We start from the raw sequence: 25,453 nt of genomic DNA on the forward strand, positions 1-25,453 counted from the left end.
TTTCTCCAGTATAAGCATCGCTACACTGGCTTCCAGTTAAATCTAGAATAGAATTTAAAATTCTCCTCCTCACCTTCAAGGCCCTGAATAATATAGCGCCTTTTTACCTTAAAGAGCTGTTAGTACCTTATAAACCCGCTAGAGCACTCCGCTCCCAGAATTCAAGCCTACTTGTCGTCCCTAAATGCTCTAAAAGTAGAGTAGGAGCCAGAGCTTTTAGCCGTCAAGCGTGGACTGTGATCGCAGCGGGACTGCTTGGCATGTCATGTTGGGGTTGTCCTTCGGGATGTCTACCCTCATCAAATGCTGCTAGAGACTTTGATTATTGATGATGTTCTCCTACACGTGGCATCTATTGCACTTCTGTCCGTCCAGGGATCCCTCACATGTGGCTCTCTCTGAGGTTTCTACATATTTTTACCCTGTTAAAAGGGTTTTTAGTAGTTTTTCCTTACTCTTGCTGAGGGTTAAGGACAGAGGATGTCACACCCTGTTAAAGCCCTATGAGATGAATTGTAATTTGTGAATATGGGCTATACAAATAAAATTTGATTGATTGATTGATTGAAAAGGATAAACCCTCGGCCCTGGTCATCAGAATGGCTTCAAACACCAAATGTGAGACTGTATCATGGCAGACCATCTTGACCAAGTGTTGCCTCTGTCAAACAGAGAAGAGAGGATGCCTAACATCTCCACTTGCAAATCCTGCCAGAAGGGTAAAGGATGGATACAGCCTCTTAGGGGGGAATATTCCTCTATTTCATGCAGTGAATGCGCTACCGATCAAGATGGACCCACGAAGGCTTGATGACAGCAGTGGGATAAAGGCAACTCTGAGGAAAAATCAAGCACAGTACCATGATAGTTGCAGGCCTCTGTTCAGCAACACTAAGTTACAAAAGGCGGAAAAGAAAACGTCTCCTGCGACGGATGAGAACAGCAGCAGCGGCAGCAGCAAAATACCACGGAGAATGTCAGACTGCAAACGGATAGAATGTTTCATATGTGAGGAGGAAGGAGATCTGGATGACTTTAGACAAGCTATGACCATGAAACTGAAAAAGAGAGTCAACAAGTTTGCAAACACTCTCAATGATGGAGAGCAGGTTTCCAATTGCCTTCTCTGAATTGGTAACATACATCATTGAGAAAAAATCTGCAAGTGAGAGTTCAGCTCCATCAGTCTCCCGACTTGCCGGCCTAAGTATGCTCTACAGGCAGAGGCTGGAGCAGCTTGGCATTGACAGTCCTGATGTTCATGCTACCCGACTGAAGGACCAGCTGCTTCAACACATCCCTGATCTACAAGCTGAACATCATGGACGCGATATCCTACTGGCCTTTAAGAAGGATGTAGGGTCAATTCTTGCAGAAGCAAGCAAATATGGAGAAGCCGTTCATCTTGCAAAGGCTGCTGGGATGATAAGATGTGAAATGCAACTCAGCAACTATCCAACAGAGGTTTCTGAAGATGACCTGCAGATGTTGGAGAACTTTGAGGTCGTCATGTATGACAGATCAAGTGCAGCCACCGGTGTTGATGAGGCAAGGCTAAATCTCTTTGCCCATAAGCAGAGGTCCTATGATGCGATCCCACCAACCAGTGCAGCCCTCATCAAACACGCAAAACGCGCTGCTTACCAGGCTGGTATCATATGGGGTCAAGCAACAGTAACCAATCTAGAAGTCATCAGTCCTGCCGACTGGGGATGGAATCGGAAGGGAGACATATGGCAGATAAGTTGGACAAGGCTTCCACATTGCAGCCAGCTGTCAGGAACTGAAATGAAAATGCTTTCGTTCAGGGCTCGCCTGCACTGCACTCTGCAGCTGTGCAGTCAAAGTTTGTGCCAGTGTGTGGGCCACTGTAATAGTTTGCTTTGGAAGAACAATTTTTACAGTATTAAGGGTTTTCATTATTATTTTCGATTTTGTTTCCGTCCGGAATAACATGATCCAAATGCTAACTACCTTAACGCAAAATGTGTATCTTTAATGTTTATATTGTGTAAATAAAGTATTTTATTTGATGTTATTTTATATAAAGTGTTCATTTTCTACCATTTACAGTATTTTAATGCTAGTGAAAGTAAAAAAATTTGATTCAGCATACAAGAAAACATAGAAATCGACACCAAGATCATTCAAATCCAACAAGTACATGCATATATTTGAGCAAAACCATATTCGGCAGATGCATTCGGCGTCCATCTTGAAAAATGGCCGCCATCTTGGATTTTTGAATGGCACGTCAGGCAGATTTGTTAAGTAGACCCTTCGGAACCACCATGCCAAATTTGGTGCTTGTATCACATTTTGCACAAATTTTCTATTATCTGCCCCACTACCTCCTGGTATCTCCTCCATGCTCTTGATACAGCAAACCTTCTTGGGACCACAAGATGTGTCTTCCTGGATGACACTTTCATTTACAGAAAAGCAGGTGAAATAGAATCACAATCACTTGTGCTTCCTGAATGGACATATTGATATAACTGAAGTTTAACTGACTTGGAGTTATACTGTGATGATTATGTGTTGCCTTAATACTTTTGAGCAGTGCATATAGTCTCTACATAGACAAAAACCTGAGAAAGAATAATCAGATCAGATCTCCGTCGGCAGGGGCAGACAGGACTGACGTGAAAGAAGAAATTAAATCAAACTGTATGAAAATGTGACATCAAGTGTCCCTGGACACATGAATGGGATGTGATGGAAATTTCACAACTCGCAAATTGGGTGGGAGAAGCACATACAGTACCCACCTTTGTGTCATTCCCAACTATTTTCAGTTTTAAGCCATCAAACAGCTTGATCTGATACACAATCAACAAAAACAGAAACCGAGATAAAAGAATATAGCAATAGAATTACCAGCAGAAAGGACTTCACATAAAACTAAAACTAATAAAATAGATTTATTAACAGGTTCATCTGAATCTCAATATTTAAAAGTGCAACATTTAAATATTCTATTGACATAATTTAAAAACACAAATTAGATGAACAACATAAATATGGAAAAGGACAAGTTGACAGAAGTAAAGCATCTAGTTAATCATCTCTCACAAAGAGACAAAAGGCTTCTTTCGCAAATGTCAGTTGGCAGCAACACTCTGAAGACAATATGTGCAACATCACTGAAACTTAATATGTGCTCAGGCATGCAAATATATTTCAACAATATGACTATGCAAAATGTCAAATGTTTCGTTTGCAGCATTTCTTACGAAGCTCCGAGGGTCTGGGAATTAAACAAACACTTCCATATCTGTACTGATATGATAAATATTATAGACAGAAGATATTTCAATTTTGTGAAGGGACACTTATGGTTTTATGAGGGGTAATCTCGCAGTATAGCAGATGCCCGCAAGTCCACACACAGACAATACTTTTGTACGACCTTCATCTCGAGCCTCCTTCACACATTGTTAAGTGTATTGGCCCTACCTTAAGAGACATGAATATCTGAAGACAACATGTCTAAACTTCATCTGCAGTTTTTGTACGATGATATAGCAAAGCCACAGTTACTGCACTTGATAATTTTTTTAGCTGATGAACTAATTTTCTCAGAACAAGCGGGTTGCTCTTGTTTCACACAACTGGCAACAGGGACAATACAAACTCTAAATATTATTGGTAAATATATATAGAAGTAAGCATCATGGGATTTTCCAAAACCGACAACAAAGGAACTCAAGAGTCCTTATAGACCGTAGACCAGGGTTGGAGAACCTTGTTGCTCCAGACCCTATACACCCCATTGAAAACAAATCTCTTGAGACCCATTGCTTTTTTTTTGCAATAAAAGAAAGTAACTTTAAATGTACTAATGTGTCCTTTAGGAAAGTGCCATCTGGCAGGTCATCATCAGGGTGAAAGAAACACATAGCTGTTACGTTTCATCGATAACAATGGAGGCTGTCAAGAAAAGTGACATGTGGTGGCCAAGTGACAACTGAAAAGCTAAAATGTCAATCAGAGGGAGAATTTATGAAGAAGCCTTGTTAGCAGTGCTGCATTAACTAGACAAAGTATTTTTTTCCAACGGGTCAGATTTTCTCAAAGAACGGTTGGATTGCCGATAACTGATATGGCACAAGATAGTTGTAAAACACTGAAGGATACTGAAAGAAAGTTCCAGTGTTTTTCGCTAGTCTGCGATCAAACAACAGACTAGCTTAACCTAGCTAAAAAGCAGATCTAAGTAGCATCATCTTCATCATCATCACTACCATCTGACATCAAACACTTTGCTAGTTTACTGATGAAGGCTGTTATAAACATTTAAATGGCCCTTATTGGACAAAGGTATTTTACTTCAGGATTTAAGCTTTACCTGGACAATACAGAAAAAGCATAATTGAGACATGGTTGGCAAAGTGGTTTGTAGTGGAAGCAGAAAGAGTGGGCAGAGTAAAGTAGCTTTAAAGGTTCAGTGTGTAGTGAAATCTAGTGGTGAAGTTGCATGTTGCAGCTGAATACCCCATCACCTCACCCTCCCCTTCAAAACATGGAAGAGAACTTGTGGTAGCCTTCAGTTGTCATAAAAACTCAAAAGGTTTAGTTTGTCAAGTCTTGGCTACTTTCAAAATCATGGCAGCCTCCGTAGAGAGGACCTGCTCCTGAAGTAAATATAAAGAACCCATTTAGGGATAAAGAAAACAATTCGTACAATTTACACAAGTAAAAACATGAGTAGGATTATTTTATATTTAATATTCTACCAATTGATCCCTTTCACCTAAATCTGACACACTGGACTTTTAATAGAGTATGCAATATAAGCTTGACCATTTAAATGTCTGGAGGGGATCAGCTGAGCCATAAGCTGATGTGGGCTGACATACTGGATTCTGTCTGAACTTAACTTCATGACTTGCCTGAACTAAAGCTCTGCTCAATTAGAAATAAAACTTTAATATTTTGGGAGAAGCTCCTGAAAAAGTCCCAAAAATAAATTGCCGGAAAACTACTGATTCTGATAGTCCCTAACCAAGTTCGAAACAGACATACCAACCAATGTCTAATTAAACATGTTTAAGGGAAGAGAAGGAAGTCGTGAAAATACTCCAAAAATGTGCACACTGAAGAAATCAGAGACGTAACAGTTTGTCTCTGTTTTGCTACTGATGTTAATGATCTTTGTGTTTGGTGTAGAATCTCTCTATCAAGGCTCTCAGGATATTCCCTGGGATCTGCTGGTGCTGGTCTATCAGAGACTGGACAGCCTGCTGAACCTGCAGAGCAAAACAACTGGTTAGCAACATTAGATATGAGCATGCAATGTTTTGTGAAAAAATAATAATTCTGCATTCATCCAGCTTGATATGTTCAGTTTGTGCCTGCAACTGTTTATACCCGTTTATTCTGACAGCAGCTCTTTATAACAGCATGAATGCAGCAACAATTGGCATTTACATTTACCAATTTTGTCAGTTGCTTTTATCCAAAGCGACTTACAACTTGTGGACCGCGCTAAAGCTTCAATATTAATGGGAGTATACAAAATGTTTTCAAAAGACAAAGTGTAGGAGATGAAATATTGAATTACACAGTGAGTGCTAGCTAGACATGTCATGGTGTTTTCAGGAAAGCTGAATCTTTATGAGGTTTTTTAAGGAAGAAAGGTATCGTGCTCTGATAACATTTTGCAGCTCATACCACCATCGCAGAACCTCAAATGAGAGAAAGTCTAGTCTGCGATTGCTTTGTGGGTTTGTAGGGTTGGCACTGCCAGATGCTATGGTCGTCCTAGAGTTGATGTGAATGTTCCTTCCAAATTTGAAGGTTTCCTCAAGGTGTTCATGGGATATTCTGTTCACTAGGCCAAAATGTTTTTTGCAAGGTCACAGGGTTCTTGACCTTTCTTACTGTTATCCCCCTTGTAATAGGCCCATCTGACTTGGTTACACAGTTGATGTCTATTAGACAGCCCTGCTCTTGTTTGACGCCACTGGAGTGAAGCCTGTAATAGGTTTGAGGGGAGTGACATGGATTAATTACACAATCAGTCGCAGGACTGGGGACTCAATCCCAGGGCATAACAATTGTGGTCTCATCTGGGATATAAGATTTCACGTTCAAGAAAAACTGATTAATTCACATAGGAAGCTAATGTTTACGCTAAATGTGAATGGATTTACTCAAGGTGTTGCGTTTACAAAGAAAAATATTTGCTTTGTAAGGTCACAGTGACCTTGATCTTTGAATCCGTCCACTGGCTGTCACCATCTGGAGGAATAACAAACACAAGAGAGGAGATAAAGAGAAATGTAGTTCTCAACTCTTACTTTCTCCGCAAGCTCTGCAGCATTCATGTTTGGATCATATTGGATGGGATCCCCAAGGAAGGTCCGGAATTTCACAGGAAATCCACCATAAACAGGTGCTACAGGTAGACGGAACCTCTCATACATCCAGCGGAATAATCCTGGACAGAGACAGAGACAGGGGGTCATAATTGGCATCCCATAAAGAGAGGGAATAAGACTTCAGAAGTCCATAAATCTGATTCATGTACGCATATTCAAACCAACAGTGAATGTTTGCTATTGTATCAAGGCCTGATAGATCTTATCCCTCTGTGCCACAGAGCTAAACACACTTTTATTTGACTCAGTCACAACAGGTATGACCTATGCTATTTTTTGCTCTCTCTCTGTGTGTTTGTGTGAGAGAGAGAGAGAGAGAGAAAAAAGAGAGAGAGAGAGAGAGAGAGAGAGAGAGAAAGAGAGAGAGAGATCAGCATGTAGTTCATTATCTTGGTGATCTAATTATTGTGATGCACCCCCCCTCTACACTTACTGAGAGTTCCCAAAGACCTGAAGCCCTCTCGCAGATTCTGAGTAAACATTGGAATTACTGGCTGAAAAACAAAAAGCAGAAGAAATAGAAGATTAGAGAGGAAGATGTTCTACTCCTTAGAATGGAGAATACTAGGTGAGAAAGATGCTGCAAAGGGACAGTGCATTATGACACCTGTGGTGTTTACTATAGGATTAAAAGGAAGAACAATCAGAGGTCGGTCATTTTCAGGGACAACAACGCACCACTTGAGAGTCAATGGCGACTTGAGCAAAGCCTTTACGTTTGCCCCATAGAAGAGGGTAAGTCTCATCACTGAGCAGAGCTTCCCGCACTCCTCCAGGGGAAATACCCAACAGGTGACCATTCTTCAGAGCTCGCACACACTCTTCCTGAGGGCCATGGATCACACTGAACACTTCCAATAGTAATTTGAAACCTGGAGGAACGGGATGGGGACGGGATAAGACAAGAATGAAAAATAAGATTAAGCAGGTATAAAAAAGATATTAGAAAATACTACTTACATCAAGATTTGTGACATTGTGAAGTGAGCAGAGTGTATCCATATGCGTTTGTGGGAGAAACAGTGTGAGTACCTGGAATTTTGAAGAGTAAGTGGTCAGCCACAGAGTGACAGGTCCGTCCTTTCTGGAGGATAACACTGGCCAGGAAGTAGTAGTAGTCGATAGGAATCGCTCCATGATAGTACACGATCAGTGCTGGTCCTTTATCAGGGATTTTCTCCAGCCCATGGATCTCATAGCCTGGTATACAGTTCACAGTATGCAGGGATGGGCAGTATTTACAGTTAGAAAATGCTGAGTTTGATGCATGCTCCAATGTTTAATCCCACTCGTTCAATAAGGCTGATTACAGACCTCCAAGTATATACAGTGCCTTGCATAAGTATTCACCCCCCTTGGACTTTTTCCCATTATGTACTGTTACTAACTGGAATTCAAATAGACTTAAATAAACTTTTTCCCGTTTGATCAACAAAACATGCATAGTACTTTGGAGGTGCAAAATAAATGTTATTGTGACACAAACAATAATGAGAACAAAAACGTTGACATCTGTTGGGTGCATAAGTATTCACCCCCCTGTGTCAATACTTGGTAGAACCCCCTTTCGCTGCAATTACAGCTGCAAGTCTTTTGGGGTATGTCTCTACCAGCTTTGCACATCTAGAGATGGAAAGGTTTGTCCATTCTTCTTGGCAAAAAAGATGAAGCTCAGTCAGATTGGATGGAGACCGTCTGTGAACCGCAATCTTCAAGTCTTGCCATAGATTCTCTATTGGATTGAGGTCTGGGCTTTGACTGGGCCATTTTAAGACATTAACATTCTTTAATCCAAACCATTCCTTTGTAGCTCTGGCTGTATGTTTAGGGTCATTGTCCTGCTGGAAGATGAACCTCCGCCCCAGTCTCAAGTCTTTTGCAGACTGCATCAGATGTTCTTCAAGGATTTCCCTGTATTTGGCTCCATCCATCTTTCCCTCTATTCTGACCAGTTTCCCTGTACCTGCTGAAGAGAAGCATCCCCACAGCATGATGCTACCACCACCATGTTTCACTGTTGGGATGGTGTGCTCAGGGTGATGGGCAGTGTTGGGTTTTCGCCACACATAGCGTTTTGCATTGAGGCCAAAAAGTTCAATTTTGGTCTCATCTGACCAGAGCACCTTCTTCCACATGTTTGCTGTGTCTCCCACATGGCTTCTGGCAAACTCCAAACAGGATTTTTTATGGATCCCTTTCAACAATGGCTTTCTTCTTGCCACTCTTCCATAAAGGCCAGATTTGTGGAGTAGACGACTAATAGTTGTCCTGTGGACAGATTCTCCCACCTCAGCTGTGGATCTCTGCAACTCCTCCAGAGTAACCATGGGCCTCCTGGTTGCTTCTCTGATTAATTTTCTCCTTGTCCGACTCTTCAGTTTGGGTGGACGGCCTCCTCTTGGTAGGTTTGCGGTTGTGCCCTATTCTTTCCATTTTCTTATGATGGATTTTATGGTGCTCAGAGAGATGTTCAAAGCTCTGGATCTTTTTTTCTAACCTAACCCTGCTTCATATTTCTCCACAACTTTATCCCTGACCTGTTTGGTGAGCTCCTTGGTCTTCATGATGCTGTTTGTTCAGTAATGATCTCCAACAAACTCTGAGTCCGTCACAGAACAGGTGTATTTATACTGAGATTAAATTGCAGACAGGTGGACCCTATTTACTAATTATGTGACTTGTGACTGTGACTTGTGAATGCAATTGGTCGCACCAGATCTTTGTTAGGGGTTTCACAGTAAAGGGGGTGAATACATATGCACTCAACACTTTTCAGATTTTTATTTGTAAATAATTGTGAAATCCATGTAATATTTCCCCCCACTTCCAAATGATGCACTATTTTGTGTTGGTCCATTACATAAACTCACGATGAAATAAATTTTAATCTGTGGTTATACCATGACAAAATGTAGAAAAGTCCAAAGGGGGTGAATACTTATGCAAGGCACTGTATATGGGGATGCTCTGGGAGACATTTTCAGACTAGGGTTGACAATTGCTCATGTAACTCTGTTCGCCTTTGTATATTGTTCCACCTTCTGTTCTCCTTGGTGCATCAAGTCTTAATTTACAGAGTGTTCTAGACACTATTTAACCACAGTAACTTGCAACCAGTGAAGAGATGCAAGTATTGGCGTGATATGAGACCTACAGTTTGTTTTAGTTAAATTTTGAGCAGCAGCATTTTGAACAAGCCACAAACGAGTTACAGAGGTATGACTAAGGCATGTATAAAGTGCATTGCAATAGTCCAGACAGGAAAAGACGAATGCAAGTGTAAGCCTTTCTAGGTCAGTGAGAGATAAAACTGATTTAATTGTGTATATATTTCATAGGTGGAAATAGCAGGTTTTAGTGATCTCATTATTGTGTGTTTGAAATTCAGTTGGGATCAATGTCACACCTACATTTTTAGCTGTTGTTTTAATATTAGTTGCCAGGGGACCAATAAATGGTAGGAGTTTGCCTGCTAGCTGATCAAGACCGAAGACTATTATTTCTGTTTTGTTTGAATTTAGCTGAAGGAAGTGAAATGACATGCAATCTTTAATGTCAGTTAGGCACTCTGTTATGACAATCAAGCGGCTGACATTCTCTGGTTTGGTAGATTTGGGTAACTTCGGCATAGAAATTATAGGATATTCCATTAAAATGGCCGCGGACGTTAGGGTTAGCATTATCAGTGAAAATAAGATGGGACCAAGAATAGAACCTTGTGGCTCATCGCCCATCAGTGGAGCCAAGGATGAGACATGGTTTCCAATGGAAACAAAAAATAATCTGTCTAAGTGATAAGACTTGATCCATCTAAGGGCAACGTGTAAGTCTATTGATGATAATGTAATTATTGATGTCACATGGTCAACCACAAGTGTCACAGAATAAAAAACAAAGCGTGAACATGTTCCATCCATTACCTATACCACATATCCTTTGAGAGCTGCAGTGGTTAAAGAAATACAGACTTCCTTGTAGCCTTTACTTTCAGGCCGCCGTGTATGTTTCTCGTTGCTCAGTTGGATACAACAGCCACAACATTAACAGTTAACTTTCATAGTGTGGTGTATACTAAGCATCTTTGAAAAATAAACAAGAGTTATTTCTTATCTATATACACACACGTACATATCTTTCTGTTGATATTAGGGATGGGTGTTCGAGTAAATTGTCTTCGTTGATCGTCGGGAGAGTTAATGACGAATTTTCGATTAATCATTAATATTTTCAAGTTAAAAAATTCACTATTTATACGCTATATTAAAATGCAGTGAAAAAAAAGCGTGTTTCCTCATTGAGATCTTTATTACAAGATGAACAAAATATGCGCTGCTGTAATCTTAAGCAGCGGAGCCGACAGCTAGAAGCCGGTGCTACTAAACACAACTGACCCTCGTTTTTTCCCCCTCCAAAATAAAATAATAATAATATAAAAAAACGTAATGTTAAACAACAACTACAAATATATAATACTTAGGTCTGACAGGTTTTGCCAAATGTAACTCAAAACTATCAAACAAGGTACCGAGTCGAGAAAGCTTCATAAAAATAACCAGTAACTCACATACAACTTCAGCACCAGCCTACGGATTTGTGTTGAGAAAAATGAGCATGTTAACATGCTCTGGGGTCAGACGCGACCGTCAGTCCAGCCGCCGAAAAAACCCGCTCTGAGGGGACTGACGTCGCCCTGATACACAGGTAGCTCCGTGCTAACTTGGCTAGCCTGGCCGCGGCTCCGGTCTTTGCGCTCCCCTCGTCCGTGTCAGACAACGCAGGCTCCTCGTCTCCCCCAGGCTCTGGGATAGCTTCGCAGTATTGGCAGTGAACCAAGTCGTTTTTTTTAACTCAAAATGGTCCCATGCAACCCTTCGCCATGACCTCTTCATGTTTACTTTGGAAATGTAACTACACGGTAACTCGCAGCCAGTCGCAGGTAACTGAGTAGGACTGTGGCGTTTTTTTTTCAAACACTGCCCCCCGTGTTCAAATGTGTAATTAGCGAATTTATCCATGAAAAAATTATTTCATCGACGAAATTCTTAATGATCAATTAATCGATCGTCGATTAATTATGCCCATCCCTAGTTGATATATATGTAATCTTATAAAGTCTAAGTACTGTGCTGAAATTTAGATGGCATATCCTTCCTCCTGCATTCTCTTCTCAGGTGACGACACTTGCCTGATCTAACTGGACATTTTCCTTGTTGTAAATGCTGCTGACACAGACAATCTCCTACTTTGTTTAACACATATAAAAGACAATCTTCAGAAACTGTCCACAACCAATTTTCCAGACATTTTCTGGGGTTCATGTCTGAAAACGGCTCATGATATGAACTGGGAGGTCGTAAGTAAGGTGGTCATCAAGACTAGAAAAGCGCTATATAAATACAAAACCATTTACCATATAAGACCACACTGATCAACACATTAATTCAACAAGACGCATGGCATACTTCAAATGCATATGTACTCCATGTCCACTATCAGCACTGGCAGAGAGAACATAATCTATCTTTTTCCTTTTTCTTTTGTTCTTGCTGTTTGTATGGGCAGCATTTTAAAAGGAGGATGTGATGATTGGTGTATTACCATGCCATATGGCTCCATGTCCGTCCCACAGAGTAGCCAGAGTCTTCCTGGCCCCATCCCACAGGTTGTTGGAGTAAGCTTCCCTCAGTTGATTTTTCCTCTGTAAGAAGAAAACATCAGGACAGGTTAGGTTCTGGTTGAATCAGCAACAGATTTCCAGGACCCTGGTTTCAATTCTGAAAAATAGATAGCTGCATCTGGAAACAAGGTTCATAGGAGTTGTACTTAGTTTCTTGATTAATAATGGTAAGTGACATGCAATAAACAAACCAGAGTGTCACGTCCCATTCCCTTTGATAGTCAGATGAAATTATATTAAAAATTGTGAATTTATCAGGTGGTATGAGAGAACATTAAGAGAAAATGGCTTCACTTCATGAACAAACACATCATCTGTGTATGTAACAAGCGGAGTTTGTGGTGGACACCTTCCTATTTATGCACATTTTACTATATTTATAATGTGACCTTAAGATACAAAATATATACTGTACTGCACAACCACTCTCCACTGCCTCAAAATAGAAACAATGCACCTGACTGCTATGTTAGTGCTTCGTAATGACCACCAACATGAATACGTTGTAATAGGGGACCTCTATCATTATTCTTCTCTTTCCCATTACACACTTGTAGTTCCGTATTGTGCGAGTCTGGCACAAGAACAAGCTCGCACTGAAGTGACTGGATATGTTGTACTTAGCCAAAGCTTATTAGCAGCAAGACACATCTTTCTCTTCAGGCGACTACCTCAAACTTCTACAGAAAATGCCAGTGCAGGAAACCAAAATTCACCAGTTAGAATTGAATGTGAAAGTAAATGGATTGTGTGGAATTGCCTCTACTTAACCAGTGGGCAGGGGCATGTTAACACACAGCTCACTAGCACCAACAACTGTGCCAAAAAATCAGGAGGGCTATGTACCAGACAAGAAATCTAAAATTGGCAGACCCCCTGGAACTGGGTGCAAAGCCTAAGAGTACATTATGTATCCCTGGAAGATGGGGGGAAGAGACACAGCCTGAGATTTGTGACAAGACGGGCTGATGGTGGGCGATTTGCTGTGAAAATATGAGAAACATATGCACTAATAATACCAAAATACTATGTTTTCCCAAAGATTTTGACATGACAGAACAAATCAGGCATATTGTTGCTGCACATCCTAGAGTAAATAAGCAATATTTTATTTATCTGTTGAACACAGTGAGCTGTCTGAATACTGAGGTATTTGTCAGTGGCCCTCTACCACTAGTGAGAAGAGGAGCTGAGAGATTCAGGAGAATGTAGGCACCTTACCTCCTGCCCTACTTCCATTTCCTCTCTAATTATATATATATATATATATATATATATATATATATAAATATTCAAAAATAGGTCATAAGAAAAGGATACACTATAGAAAGCGCTCTCTGGTGAGAAAAGATCTCCGTGGAGAAATGCCTCGCTAGTCAGAATAGAAAAAAAGAGATTGCGGGAAAAGCTGAAGTTAGAGCTCAAAAAACAAATCCAGGAACATTATGACATCTATAAAGAGAGACTTCACATTTATAATATGGAACTTAAAAATGTAAGGTAGGCTTTCTTCTCTAGCAACATCACCAATAACAATAGTGCATGTCCCTTGTTTGCTACCGTTGACAGGCTAACTAACCCTCCTGTCTCAGTTGCATCTTAACTTCGAACCACTAGGGTGTGCAGTGTTTCCCCTACCATTATATAATGTGGGCGCCTCCTTTCCCCCCAACGACACCCCTGCCCCCCCTGGAAGGTCAAGTTAATTTTATTTCTTTAATTTTTTAATATAGCGCCGGATCTCAACATAAGCAATTTAAGGTTATCTTTCCTATAAAACAGGTCTATAGCTTGCTCTTTTATTAAACAAACTAAATAGCCTTATGTTATTTATCTTATTTACACGACGGCATGTCATTTCAGTCTCTACATGGTCGTGCGTGTAGATTTCTCCTCTGCTCTCTGTATCGCGCACGGCTGAGTTCCATCCTGATGCGCACACACACACTCACAGACGAGTGCACGCACACACACACTGACACGTGCGCGCACACACAGGTGAGCACAATCCCACCAGCGGACAGAGAGCATCCATCGGAAAATATGTCACATCAACCACCTGAAAAGCAGATAAAAATATCCGCTCCCAGGTTGGTGAAGATGGCAACTCTCAGTCATTAAAAGAAACACATGAACATCATGATTCCTTTAAAGGGGACATATTATGCCCATTTCACCACAGTTGATATGGTTCCTTGGGGTCTTAATTAAATGTCTGTAACATTTTTTGGTAAAAATACCACAAGGATAATTTAAAACAGCACCTTTTTACTCTGTCTAAAACAGCCCTCCTCAGATCGACCTGTTTTGAGGGCCCCGCCCCCCTCTCAGTCCGCCCCCATCTTACCCCACCCCCTTTCACCCCTCTCATCCCTCCCCCCTCTCATGGAGGTGTAGGACATAACGTTTTTACCTCCATTAATTAGCCTGTTTGAATGTGTTCTTCAACATCTATAGGGCAGATTATGGGCCTTTATGTCTAAAAGGAATAGAGCAGTAATTTTTTTTTTTTTTATGCATGAGATATCAGTCATTTCTGCAATAAAATTATGACTGAGGAATAAAATACATAAATTACTCTTCCCTCTGTATTACTTTGCTAACTGCCCCTTTTTTGCACGTGTCAATTGTTGACATGTTACATATCAAACATTAAAAGCACACAACTGTTTCTATAAACTTTTATTGTCAGAAAGATTGCCACAGAGCTTTTTAATCATAGTTATTAAATGTACTGGCTGGGACAGAGGTAATAAATACAAAAAATACCAAGTATAATAAATACATTCATTACAAAAATACAATTTGTGCCATCAGTAGCTATACTGTAAACAAAGGAACACTTTATATTTGTGTGTCACCTTTTATTCTCTAAATACAATGTGAACTTTGCTCAGCCGTTACAGGTATTTGGCGTACAGAAGCTTTGTGAGCTGGTGTTGAGGCCCTCTGGGCCGGAGAATCAGGGTGGTCCTGCCCTCCTGCTCGGTGCTCCAGATACGCAGAATGTTCCCTGATGCTCAGGGAAGTTATACAGGGTTCAGACCTGCCCTTGATTGAAACTCGACACATAGCTGGCTATAACTTCCTGCTTGTCAGGTTTCTCATACTAGGCAGAGAGATCCTCAGGTTTTGAGATCTTCAGCACCTCATTCACATATGGGGCCGGGTCCTGAAAAACCTCGTGAAGGATGAGGTCCAACAGGTTATCCACGTAATCTGTAATACAAATTGGGGAAAAAGTTGGACATTTTGCACTTTTTTGTATTTATTATTTTCTTTTTATAATTATATTATTCTATTTATCGTGAAGACGATAAATAAATGGTCTTTAAATGGTGAAGACCATTTAAAGATAGCAGTTAATTGATATGTTATTTATGTTTCACATACTGTTTTCACATTGTTTGGCTTTTAAATAGAGCCTGTGAGAATCACGGAAGATTGCATCTGCTTTCACCGGCTTTTCTGTGCACTCGCCCTTCTTATATATTACATCTGTCCCCCGCCGACACACAGGACAAACCTCAAACAGCTCCAGGAGGCAGTTTTCATAGACAATATATGTGGGTGTCTTATGAACAGGGTTGGAAGATTCCATTCTATTAGAACGACAAAGATTTCACCAAAAGGCTGCAACAGCTAAAAAAGTGTAGGATGGTAATCTATGTGATTATTGAAATGTTTAGATTAAATATTGAGTCACTCACGTCACATCTTGTCCTCTCCCTCCTCCAAGCAAGGTCTCTTGCAGCTGAGGTCCCAATACCGCCATCAGTGCAGCACAGTTTTCTGTGTGCCTATGATAAAACAGACACAATATCCATGGAGTCACAACAAATGAGATGCTGTTACAACTTTAACACGGAGACACAATCAATGACATGACGAAGTAACTGAGGGTAAACCAACCTGTACTTTTGTAGTGAGGTCGCAGTGTTTTCATAGAAAGCTGCGTTCCATGTGTGCGCATCTTTGGTGGGTCCGTCTGGCATGCTACGTGATGTAGCCTAGCACCGTGAACAGATGTGCTTGCCTGAACACCAAAAGCAGCAATGTTATTCATGCTTGTACTACTGTCATGCATACAAGGATACAAGGGCACATTTCCCCAAACTAGGGCTGGTAATGAATAATCGTTCTATTCCCGCACATTATGACAACAACATACTCCGGTATCTTGAACGAGCGGCCATAGCAGCAGCTACAGCTGGAAGTTAGGTTCGTGAGTGTTGTGCTCTCCCCCGCCCCCCGCCCTCGTGTCCTCCCGTTAGTACTGTGCCGCTGATTTTTTCCCCAAGGCAGCACTGGGCTGGAAGTTCGCTACGGCCGACACTCGTAGCAGCTACTACAAACTTCCGTAGCTAACTTCAAGCTCCAGCAGCTACAACCGGAGCTCTTAGCAGTTGCTACAAGCATCCGTAGCTAACTTCAAGCTCCAGCAGCTACAACCGGAGCTCTTAGCAGCTGCTACAAGCATCCGTAGCTAACTTCAAGCTCCAGCAGCTACAACCGGAGCTCGTAGCAGCTACTACAAACATCCGTAGCTAACTTCAAGCTCCAGCAGCTACAACCGGAGCTCGTAGCAGCTACTACAAACATCCGTAGCTAACTTCAAACTACAGCAGCTACAACCGGAGCTCGTAGCAGCTACTACAAACATCCGTAGCTAACTTCAAGCTCCAGCAGCTACAACCGGAGCTCATAGCAGCTACTACAAACATCCGTAGCTAACTTCAAGCTCCAGCAGCTACAACCAGAGCTCGTAGCAGCTACTACCGGGGTTCGTAGTTGCTGCTAAGGGGCTCGTAGTAGGTGCTACGGCCCCTCGAGCGGGGGGGGGGGGGGGGGGCGTGGAGAGCACAACACTCACGAACCTGCCATGTGATCACCGATCACCGTTCACCGTGGACTAGCCAGCCGTCCTCGATTAATGAAAACTCCTGTAAAGTCTCTACCTATCCCCCACCACTACATACTAGCCCCCCACCCCCCTCACACACACGGCACAACATGCTAACGGCACTAGCCTCCACACAAAATGTCTAAAAGAAGCAAATACCAGAATTATAAAAAAAAAATACTTACATTTCCCTCGTCTTCAGTATTGCCATGGAAAGATGGCACGGACCTCTCTTTCAATAACAACCTTTTAGAGAATCCAGCGTTATATTGGCCCAGGTTGATAAAAAAGTCCGATTCAAAGTGGTGGCAGGAACGTTGCCATCATATATGAACTCAATCCATCTCAATCTTGTGTCTTCTGAAGCTGGAGTCACATGAAGACATGTTTGCAGCCGACCACCGATTCATGCTGCTAGTTAGCTAATCCAAGTGTTTCCAAGGCTTGCAAGAATGAAATGGCGGACACCGGTGGACCGAGCTTCTATAAAGTGGGAGGGTCCATCTAGGGGTGGGTCGAGTGGTAGTGGGGGAGTGCATAGAGCTATGGGGGAATGTACTAAATGGGCATTTTTCGACTATGACGTCTATTTCGGGGGAAATTCCATTGGACGCACTTTAGCACATAGTTTCTGAAATATAGGAACCACAACAAATCGCGGGAGTGATTTTTTTCCAGAGTTTTTGGGACGGTAGACATGCCAGATACCCAAACTAATGTGAAGAAGCACTACAAAAGTGGAATTTTCATAATATGTCCCCTTTAAGATTTTGTGTCCGTGGCCTGTTTCCACTTAAATTTGATCCTAAAAACATGGAGGACATTATATATCAGAAATTTGTTTCTGTTGTTTTAGTACGTCTGAAATATAGGTCACCTGTCACTGCAGATGAATTGGTTTCGGCTGCAACAAAGTTAACCCCTGAGACTCCAGAAGTGTTTTGTAGACTCAATATTTAACATAACAGTTACAATTTTCCAATCAATGTGGACATTGGACAGGAGAAGGACAAATGTAAGTGGACTGTATCTTTACAGCACTTTTCCAGACTTTTTGACCACTTAAGCAATTCATGCATTCGGTCATTCACACACATACAGTGCTTCATTGGGCAGCACTTTTTATATTACTCATCATTCATACACAGCAAGCAGTCCACACCTGTTTTGGTCTGAAACTAGTTAAGTCACTTGTATCGCCCTCAGTTTCCTTCTGATAGATTTCTTGAAAATACCTATCCAAAAAGATGAACATTAGACCTTTATTTCTATTGATGAATTAATTACCAACCTTTAAGAGAAGAGAACTCTTTAATCTTAACTTGAAGGTACCACAGATGATGACTGCTAATGGCATCATGTGTTACTGTCCCATTTTATATTTTGACTGATTATGGATTATATTATGTCTATAGATAAAGTGATCGATAGATAGACATGGTTTTACCCTTGATGCTGAAGCCTCATTCTCATAGTTTGACCGATCATCATAAACATGTTTAACAATTTTAACTGTCAGAGAGAATAAAGAATTCTGCTACCTATTCACCAACTGTCTGATAGGCATGAAGTAAAGTAAGATAGCATCCACCATCACGATCAACAATCCACCATTACTCTCCAAGATCAGCTTAGACTTTGATCACAATCAACCACAACTATCCACGATCAGCCGAAGCAGTTTTAATCTCTGTGAAAAACACCAAGCTGCTGCATTCTATCAGCTTTCTATTCCAATCTGGTGCAATGTTGCAGAAATGTTATAGGTCTGACTTCATCAGAGTACCACAGGAGCTCCTTCAGAAGAGAGATTGACGTGGGAAACTGCCAGTCAACTCAAGCAGGCAGGTTTTCACTTAAAAATATTATTTGTACCTAAAATTACTAGATGGCATTTTGAGTGGTTGTAAACTTCACAAAATGACATGAAGTGTGGTTCACTGTTCGTGCAGTGCCAGATGAGTGTCTGCGTACCTTATAGACTTGAAGGAAGAGTATCGACAGGTAGAGGAATATGACGATGAGGAAGGGCAGAATGAAGACGATAGCCAGAGGGGTGAAGACCCACAGCAGGTACTCCAAAACACTCAGGTAGTCCTCCACCTGACCAAGACCAGCCCATTCCTCCAAAGCATGGAACACACACACCTGTGAACCAAGACAACACCACATGAAAAACATCTCCACATCTACTGGCTGGATAGTTGTGCACAGCTATTCATGCTTGCCCCCACTTTGCTGAACAACTGACAGCCAGCTGTTTGACATGCTTCGTTCTGAACTTTAAATGCAGCTGTAACAGTTAATCCTGTTGACATATGGCTTGAGCAGTACAAACTGATTTTTATAGTGGATTGACAGAAAAAGTGAACAACAGGTGAATATCTAAAAAAAAAATCAACAACTAAAAACTATGTTATTGGTGCATTGCCCAAATGTAACATTATTTCTAGGGTCAATTGAAAAAAGGGTGAGGGTAGTGGTAGTTTGAGCCAACACACCGTCATAAAGACAAAAACAGAGGTGCTGTCGTAACAGATATTACGACATGAGAAACGGTTTACAGATAATTGTTACCAGGTGCTGAACACCAAGTGTTCACATAAAAGCTTGGGGTGCAGTTCATAGTAGACTATCCAAGGGTCCAGTGTAAATATATGAAGCTGTGCTAGAGGACTCACTGGGCAGCTGCGGCACTTCAGGTAGAGTGGTTTGTCCACTAATCAGAAGGTTCTTAGTTGGATTTGAGGCTTCTCAATTCTGTAGTGTCCTACGGTAAGACACTGAACCCCAAATTGGCCCTGACGGCTGTGCCGGCAGTGTGTGAGTGATATACAATAAAGAAAGTGTTGCACTATGAATATGTGTGAATTGTTGAATGGCAAAAGTGGAAATTAGGGGTCATCAAGGGCTTTATAAATACAGAGCAGTTCACCGTTTATAACTCATCCATGGAATCACATAGCCGACTGGAAGTACAGAAAAAACAATATTTATTTTATCGTCTAAGCAAAGACTGCCAATCATGAACCATACCAAACCTAATATGGGCATAAAAAAGTGGTAGTCAGTGATGAAATCAAGTGAACTAATGAATCTACTAATTAATTAATCAGATTGTCTCCATTATAAATACAAGATATATTGGAGACTTGACTATAGTTTAACTGATACACTGAACCCTTTTCTGTTTTCCTTCCCAGCTGATATCTCCTGTAAAGTAAACAGTTAGAACCACTCTTTGTTTGTATTAATCAATAAGCTTGGTGTATTTCTCCTTTTCAAAAGCTGAAAAAACATTATATTCATTTGACAGAGGATTGTTTCCAGTTTGACACATCAAAAGCAGTTCAGGGTTCAGTGTCTTGCTCAAACTCTTTATCGTGTGGATAACTAGATACAGATACACACTCCAGTAGCTTCATAACAAGACTGCAGCCACAAACTCGAATGTGATCAAATACACTATAGTTTCAAGCACCTCCTGTCAGTCGGTAACTGTCAGTAGTACAGGAACAGAGTTCATACCAGGAAGGAGACAGTGTCCTCTGCTCCCATCAGACAGGACTGGTTCCCACTGTCTGACATCCTGCACTGTTGTCAGCCTCAGGAGAGAGCACCTGCTGCCGTGGACAGGGACAGGAAAACGTCACTCAGTATTTATAGGTGTTATTGTGATGCAAACGTTGAATTTCAGTGGCACTCACGGGTCACGCCATCCAACCCGGTGTGTTCCGCTCAGTCAAATGACAGATCTGCCGCTTGTGATTTCATAGAACGTAGCTTCAGTGTCTGGATTGAAGAGGAAACCGAGGGCGTTAACACCGAGAATGAGAGCGAGGCTCCGCGGAAACAGAGTGGGATAACTGCGTTCTAATGAACGAACCAGGAAGTCAACACTCACAGAATCATTCAATCACCGAGCTAAAACAACGAAACACCGGAACACTATAAATGTGACACACTCAAGTGTTAGGGTATTTTAGTGTCCGCGACAACTCTATGTGGATAAAGGTTCCACTTACCGGAGACATTCATAAAATATCCACAAAACACAACAGAACATGAAAATGTTCTTTCGTTCGTTGCTTGTTTTTTCAGTATTTGTGTGGCAGCAATTTACGAAGAACTGTACATTGTGTGGTACATCGTTCTCAGAACAATATGATTTAACAGAAACAGGCTCGCAGCTGATCGGTATCGGTACTCATTATCTTCAACTACCAAGATTTAAGTATTCATATTTGTACTTGGTTTGAAAAAGAGTGGTATTGGTGCATCGCTACCTCGCATCGTAACATTATTTATCTCCTTTTTGAACAGCACCCTCTAGCAGCAATATATGCTAATAATATATATGATAAGCTAAATGCAAATGCAATGCAGCATAGCTGCACACAAAACTGACCACATCTTATTTTAAGACAGTACAGAACTATGATTGGGTTTTAGGGGTTTCAATGAACCAACAGAGACACCTTATTGTGAAAGGAGGTGGGCGGAAGTTGCGGTTGATGTTGTTGAAGTTCCGCCATGCTAGTTCCGGCTCACGCGGGGGTAGAGTGAGTGAACTGTTGGTCATGATGCTGGAGAGGAGCAGTCTGGTGACCGTGGTGGCAGATCTCTTCTTCCGCAGGAGACATCGGCCTGAGGAGGAGACGATCCACTGTCTCTGTTCCAGAGCCTTCGTACAGTGAGCCTCTCTTATGTCCACTGTCACTCACTGACATGAGCGTTTGATAATGAGCAGGGCTGTGGCGTGGGTACACGAACTGTTGTTGGTCTTCAGCTCTGTCTTACTGTCTGTTTGTCTTCATCTGTGCAGGGACCGAGACCTTTACCGCTCTGATAACAGACTGCTGAGCTTTGAACTAGCGGAGACTGCAGTGCAAGGTGTGTGGCAGCATCTCGCCATCTCAAATTTTTGCTTGACTTCAAAATCATTGCATAGTGTTGGTGTTGTTGAAAACTCAGGGTGAAAATTAAGAATCCTAACAAGGAGGGTGAGATCAGATGAAGTAACAAAGATGATTGTGTCTGAAATCCTCACAGAGGCAGATGATGATGACCAGGAAGAAGAAGTACAGGAAGAGGAGGAGGTTCTGAATGAAGAGGAGCAGCTAATGGCCAGCATGGGTCTGCCTCTGGCCTTCAGCAGCTCCTCTGACCAGAGGAGAGCAGTAAGTCAGACTAACTGCTTGACACTCCGGTTAGCTCGGTGTCACTGAAATTCATGAAAGAATGAATTGAACACAAATGTTTTGGGCTGTTGCTGCTGCTGAATGAGCCTGTTTGTGATCATGTGACAGGTGAGGAGGTCTGACAGGAAGCCTGCCACATACACGGTAGAACAAGCTGAGGAAGAGGAAGTAGAGCTACAGGTTGACAACAAAGGTAATCCAATTCATTTATTATTATTATTTACATACATGTATAGGACAGAAGTATTATCCAAATGTGAAAGAATGTTGGAGCAATTGGCTTAATCTGATTCCTCCTAAGTATGTTATGAAATTGTGTAATGATAGCATTGCACAGGTTTTTTTGCACCTGTTAACTGTGCAAAGATACCACACAGATTTACAAAGTTACTGCCAGAGACTAAATAGAAGCATCATTGAAATCCAATCTTAAAACTGACTTCAGAGGTTGTGCTTTGCTACTTTTAATGGCCCAGTTAATGAGAGGCAAGTGTGCGATTCACTTGAGGAAGGAGCAGGAGGGATCCAAGATGCTGGCTGGGCAACCTACTGGGGTAAGCAGGATAACATGAAGATTACTACAAAGTCAAATGTTGTGTAGCTGTTCACTGAACCTAATGAAATGTGTCCCTCACCGGAGCACGTAAAACAAGAAGACGTGGTGATGCTTCAATAAATATCACATGGAGAGCGTCTCTCAGTCTTAATCAGCAGACAGAGTTTCCTCTGTCATAATGTGGCCTATATTCAATACTGCTTCTTCATTTTCTCCACCTCCTCTTTACCTCTTGAAGCTCAACAGGGTGAAGCGCTGCTGTGGAGCAGCTGGCTAGAGAAACATCCAGAGAGTGAGCTGCTCTCTACAGAAGACCAAGGAACAGTAACTGCTCCTTGGGACAACCCAGAAACAAAAGCTGTGTGGGACGAACATGCTGCAGACACCTACTCCTCCTACTGGGTGCAGTATTCCTACTGGGCGGGGCAGGGCTGGACCACTGACCAATCCGTCTGTAATGGGAACACAGGTTTAGAGATACACTCAGCAGAGTGGAAGGAGAGACAGACTGGAGATGAGAGCCAACGTAGAGAAGAAGTAAAAGCCCTTCATGATGATGTTGAGGTTTTGAAATACCTGCTTGGCCAGAAGTGCACATTAGAGACAAATGGGAGCTCAGTGAGGGACTCCGAGATACACAGAGACTGTATGAATGTGGCTGATACCAGAGAGCAGTCAGAGGATCAGCTCTGTGGCTCTGACAATCCTTCTGATGGTGGGAATCAACGTAAAAGACCTGCTGCATCCTCTCAGCAGAACACAGCCAAACAGACAGGTAATAATGCGTGTGTGTATCTCTTAAAAATTCATAGCACATCACATCCACCATCTGAATTGCTCTTTGGGTTGGGTTTATTTATCATGGCTAGTTCCAGTCCTCAGCCACACTCAGGAAAAATCTGATGGTGTGTGCAGGGCTTTGTCCGCTCTTTAGTCAGGTGATGAGGCATCTCATCAGATTCAGTGTTAACTCTGTAGATATTGCTTTCATTGTGCCTGTTCACTAGCCTGACGTTGTCATACTCATAATTCTAGTCTGAATGTGAGTCTGATACCGCTCCATTGGGCTGTGAAAAAAAATGCCTCTTCGCTCAAATGGATAGACCTACAACCAATCAGAGCACAAGTATGTGACGTATGTTAAGCGACGCATAGTTGTTGTCAACAGAACTCAACTGCACGCACGCTGGAAGAAGAAGAGGAAGATCAGCAAAAACGATTTTTGCCAGTGTTGTAAAAATAATTTAAGGATACACGGAGAACTTACCAACACAATCAGCATTTTTGAGAGAAACAGTAATGCCGGGTTCACATCGGACGCGGAAGCGACACCAAAGCGCCGCGCAAATCCCCAGCGCGCCGGCGCCTGGCTGTTCACACCGGACGCTGAACCGCCGGGCAGCGCTAATAATATCACCCGTTGATCCAGTAGTATTAAAGCATATACTTACTTGTTGCTCCAACATTAAGCAGCAGCGTCCCAACATTTGCCTTTTTTGGTGTTGTCTTTATACAACATGTTCCGAGGATCATGCAACTCACTGTACTTCTCAACTTCAATTACTAATTTAATGTCATCCATATTGAAGAACTTCTCCGCTGTTTGCTCCGTTAAATGTCGGGTGACAAGGGTAAATTGCGTATTCTCCACTCAAGCCTATGTGGAGAATACGTAGCCCCCCTCTCTCTCTTTATATTTATGACTGCTTGTGTGGCTGTAGTGGATGGGCAGAGGGGGACATTTAATAATGTCTTTGGTAAAATTGGTAAAATTAAAACTCCAGGACCTCAGAAGGGAATTAAAAAAATAGGATGCATATTTGATCATTTATATCATATAAAATATGTTGTTTAAAATCATTTTTCAGTGTGTTTCCTGGCGCGATACGCTCATGTCAAGCGCAAAAATAGACTCAACACCGAAACGATCGCTGCACGGCGCTAGGTAGCCTTGGCGCAGCGCTGCGCTTCAGCGTCCGGTGTGACCCGCAGAGAGGTTTAACATGGGAGTGGATAGGAGCCAGCTGTTATTTAAGGCTTGTCACTGCGCCTGGCATCCAGGCTACCTGTTCACGCAAAAAGCATATAGCGCTCAGCAGGTAGACCTCAGCTTGACATTTATCCTGGTCAGCAGGGTCTGTAGCTGCTCAAATGTTGCTTGGATTGCTGCAGTAGACTTCAGGGTTTTATCAATGGTTTTATGAAGGCTCTTATATGTATTCTTCGCCAAGTATAGAATCTGAACAGCTTCCAATGAGGAGCTGTGTCCTGGCTGACCGTTCCTCCCTTCCTCAGGATGAAGGACCAGGACTTAACTGCCAGTTCGCACACGCGACCAAAATGGTTGCACTCTGGATCCCTGTCAGCTTATTAACACCAGTTTAGCAAATTCATATGTAAAATTGCATCTTTGTTGAACCTTGATTCCCACATCATTATATAACCACTAAAATTTGATATATTTGACATAGCAAACTTTGGTTGTATTATTTCATTTGCACATTGTTATACATTGTGAGTTTGCTGGTAAATATATTTTATGTTTTGGCTCAGATTCCAAGCAAGTTGTTAGCAGCCTTGACCAACAGCATGGCTCAAGGAATAAGATGTCAAATAGAGAAGATGGCGACGATGACGACAAACCCCCTGAAGAAGGACATGCCAAAGTCAAACGCAGGTGTTAGCTTAAACCTTTTCTGAACACAGAAGTTAAGTTTGAAGTTTTCTGTG

At 41.8% G+C, this 25,453-nt stretch overlaps 2 protein-coding genes across 2 annotated transcripts in view; one reads left to right on the plus strand and one right to left on the minus strand.

Moving 5' to 3' along the window:
• Positions 1 to 2,905: 2,905 nt before the first annotated feature.
• tmem68 (transmembrane protein 68) lies at positions 2,906 to 20,942 on the minus strand. Its single transcript, XM_053437320.1, has 9 exons — positions 20,674 to 20,942; positions 20,495 to 20,589; positions 18,941 to 19,114; positions 11,985 to 12,084; positions 7,419 to 7,586; positions 7,065 to 7,258; positions 6,820 to 6,880; positions 6,306 to 6,445; positions 2,906 to 5,252 (listed from the first exon to the last, which is right to left on the minus strand). The coding sequence occupies exons 2-9, from the start codon at positions 20,552 to 20,554 to the stop codon at positions 5,148 to 5,150; spliced, it is 1,002 nt and encodes a 333-aa protein (XP_053293295.1). The 5' UTR covers positions 20,555 to 20,589; positions 20,674 to 20,942; the 3' UTR covers positions 2,906 to 5,147.
• A 469-nt stretch (positions 20,943 to 21,411) lies between these two features.
• Positions 21,412 to 25,453, plus strand: part of tgs1 (trimethylguanosine synthase 1) — a gene marked incomplete in the record, with an annotated part of 8,421 nt that continues 4,379 nt past the window's right edge. The window contains 7 exon segments of the mRNA XM_053437318.1: positions 21,412 to 21,659; positions 21,792 to 21,859; positions 22,019 to 22,146; positions 22,276 to 22,360; positions 22,644 to 22,721; positions 22,962 to 23,498; positions 25,277 to 25,400. Of these exon segments, the coding sequence (XP_053293293.1) occupies positions 21,427 to 21,659; positions 21,792 to 21,859; positions 22,019 to 22,146; positions 22,276 to 22,360; positions 22,644 to 22,721; positions 22,962 to 23,498; positions 25,277 to 25,400 (1,253 nt within the window).

The sequence above is a fragment of the Pleuronectes platessa genome, chromosome 13 (genome assembly GCF_947347685.1).
Source record: "Pleuronectes platessa chromosome 13, fPlePla1.1, whole genome shotgun sequence".
Classification (NCBI taxonomy): domain Eukaryota; kingdom Metazoa; phylum Chordata; class Actinopteri; order Pleuronectiformes; family Pleuronectidae; genus Pleuronectes; species Pleuronectes platessa.

Excerpts from the sequence above, each read along its gene's own strand:
- tmem68 (XM_053437320.1), bottom strand. The coding sequence starts at position 20,554 with ATGTCAGACAGTGGGAACCAGTCCTGTCTGATGGGAGCAGAGGACACT. Across the intron at positions 12,085-18,940 it reads TCTTCCTTCAAGTCTATAAG|AGGAAAAATCAACTGAGGGA; the intron begins GTACGCAGACAC and ends TTCTTCTTACAG. Across the intron at positions 7,587-11,984 it reads ACATGGAGCCATATGGCATG|GCTATGAGATCCATGGGCTG; the intron begins GTAATACACCAA and ends ACTGTATACCAG.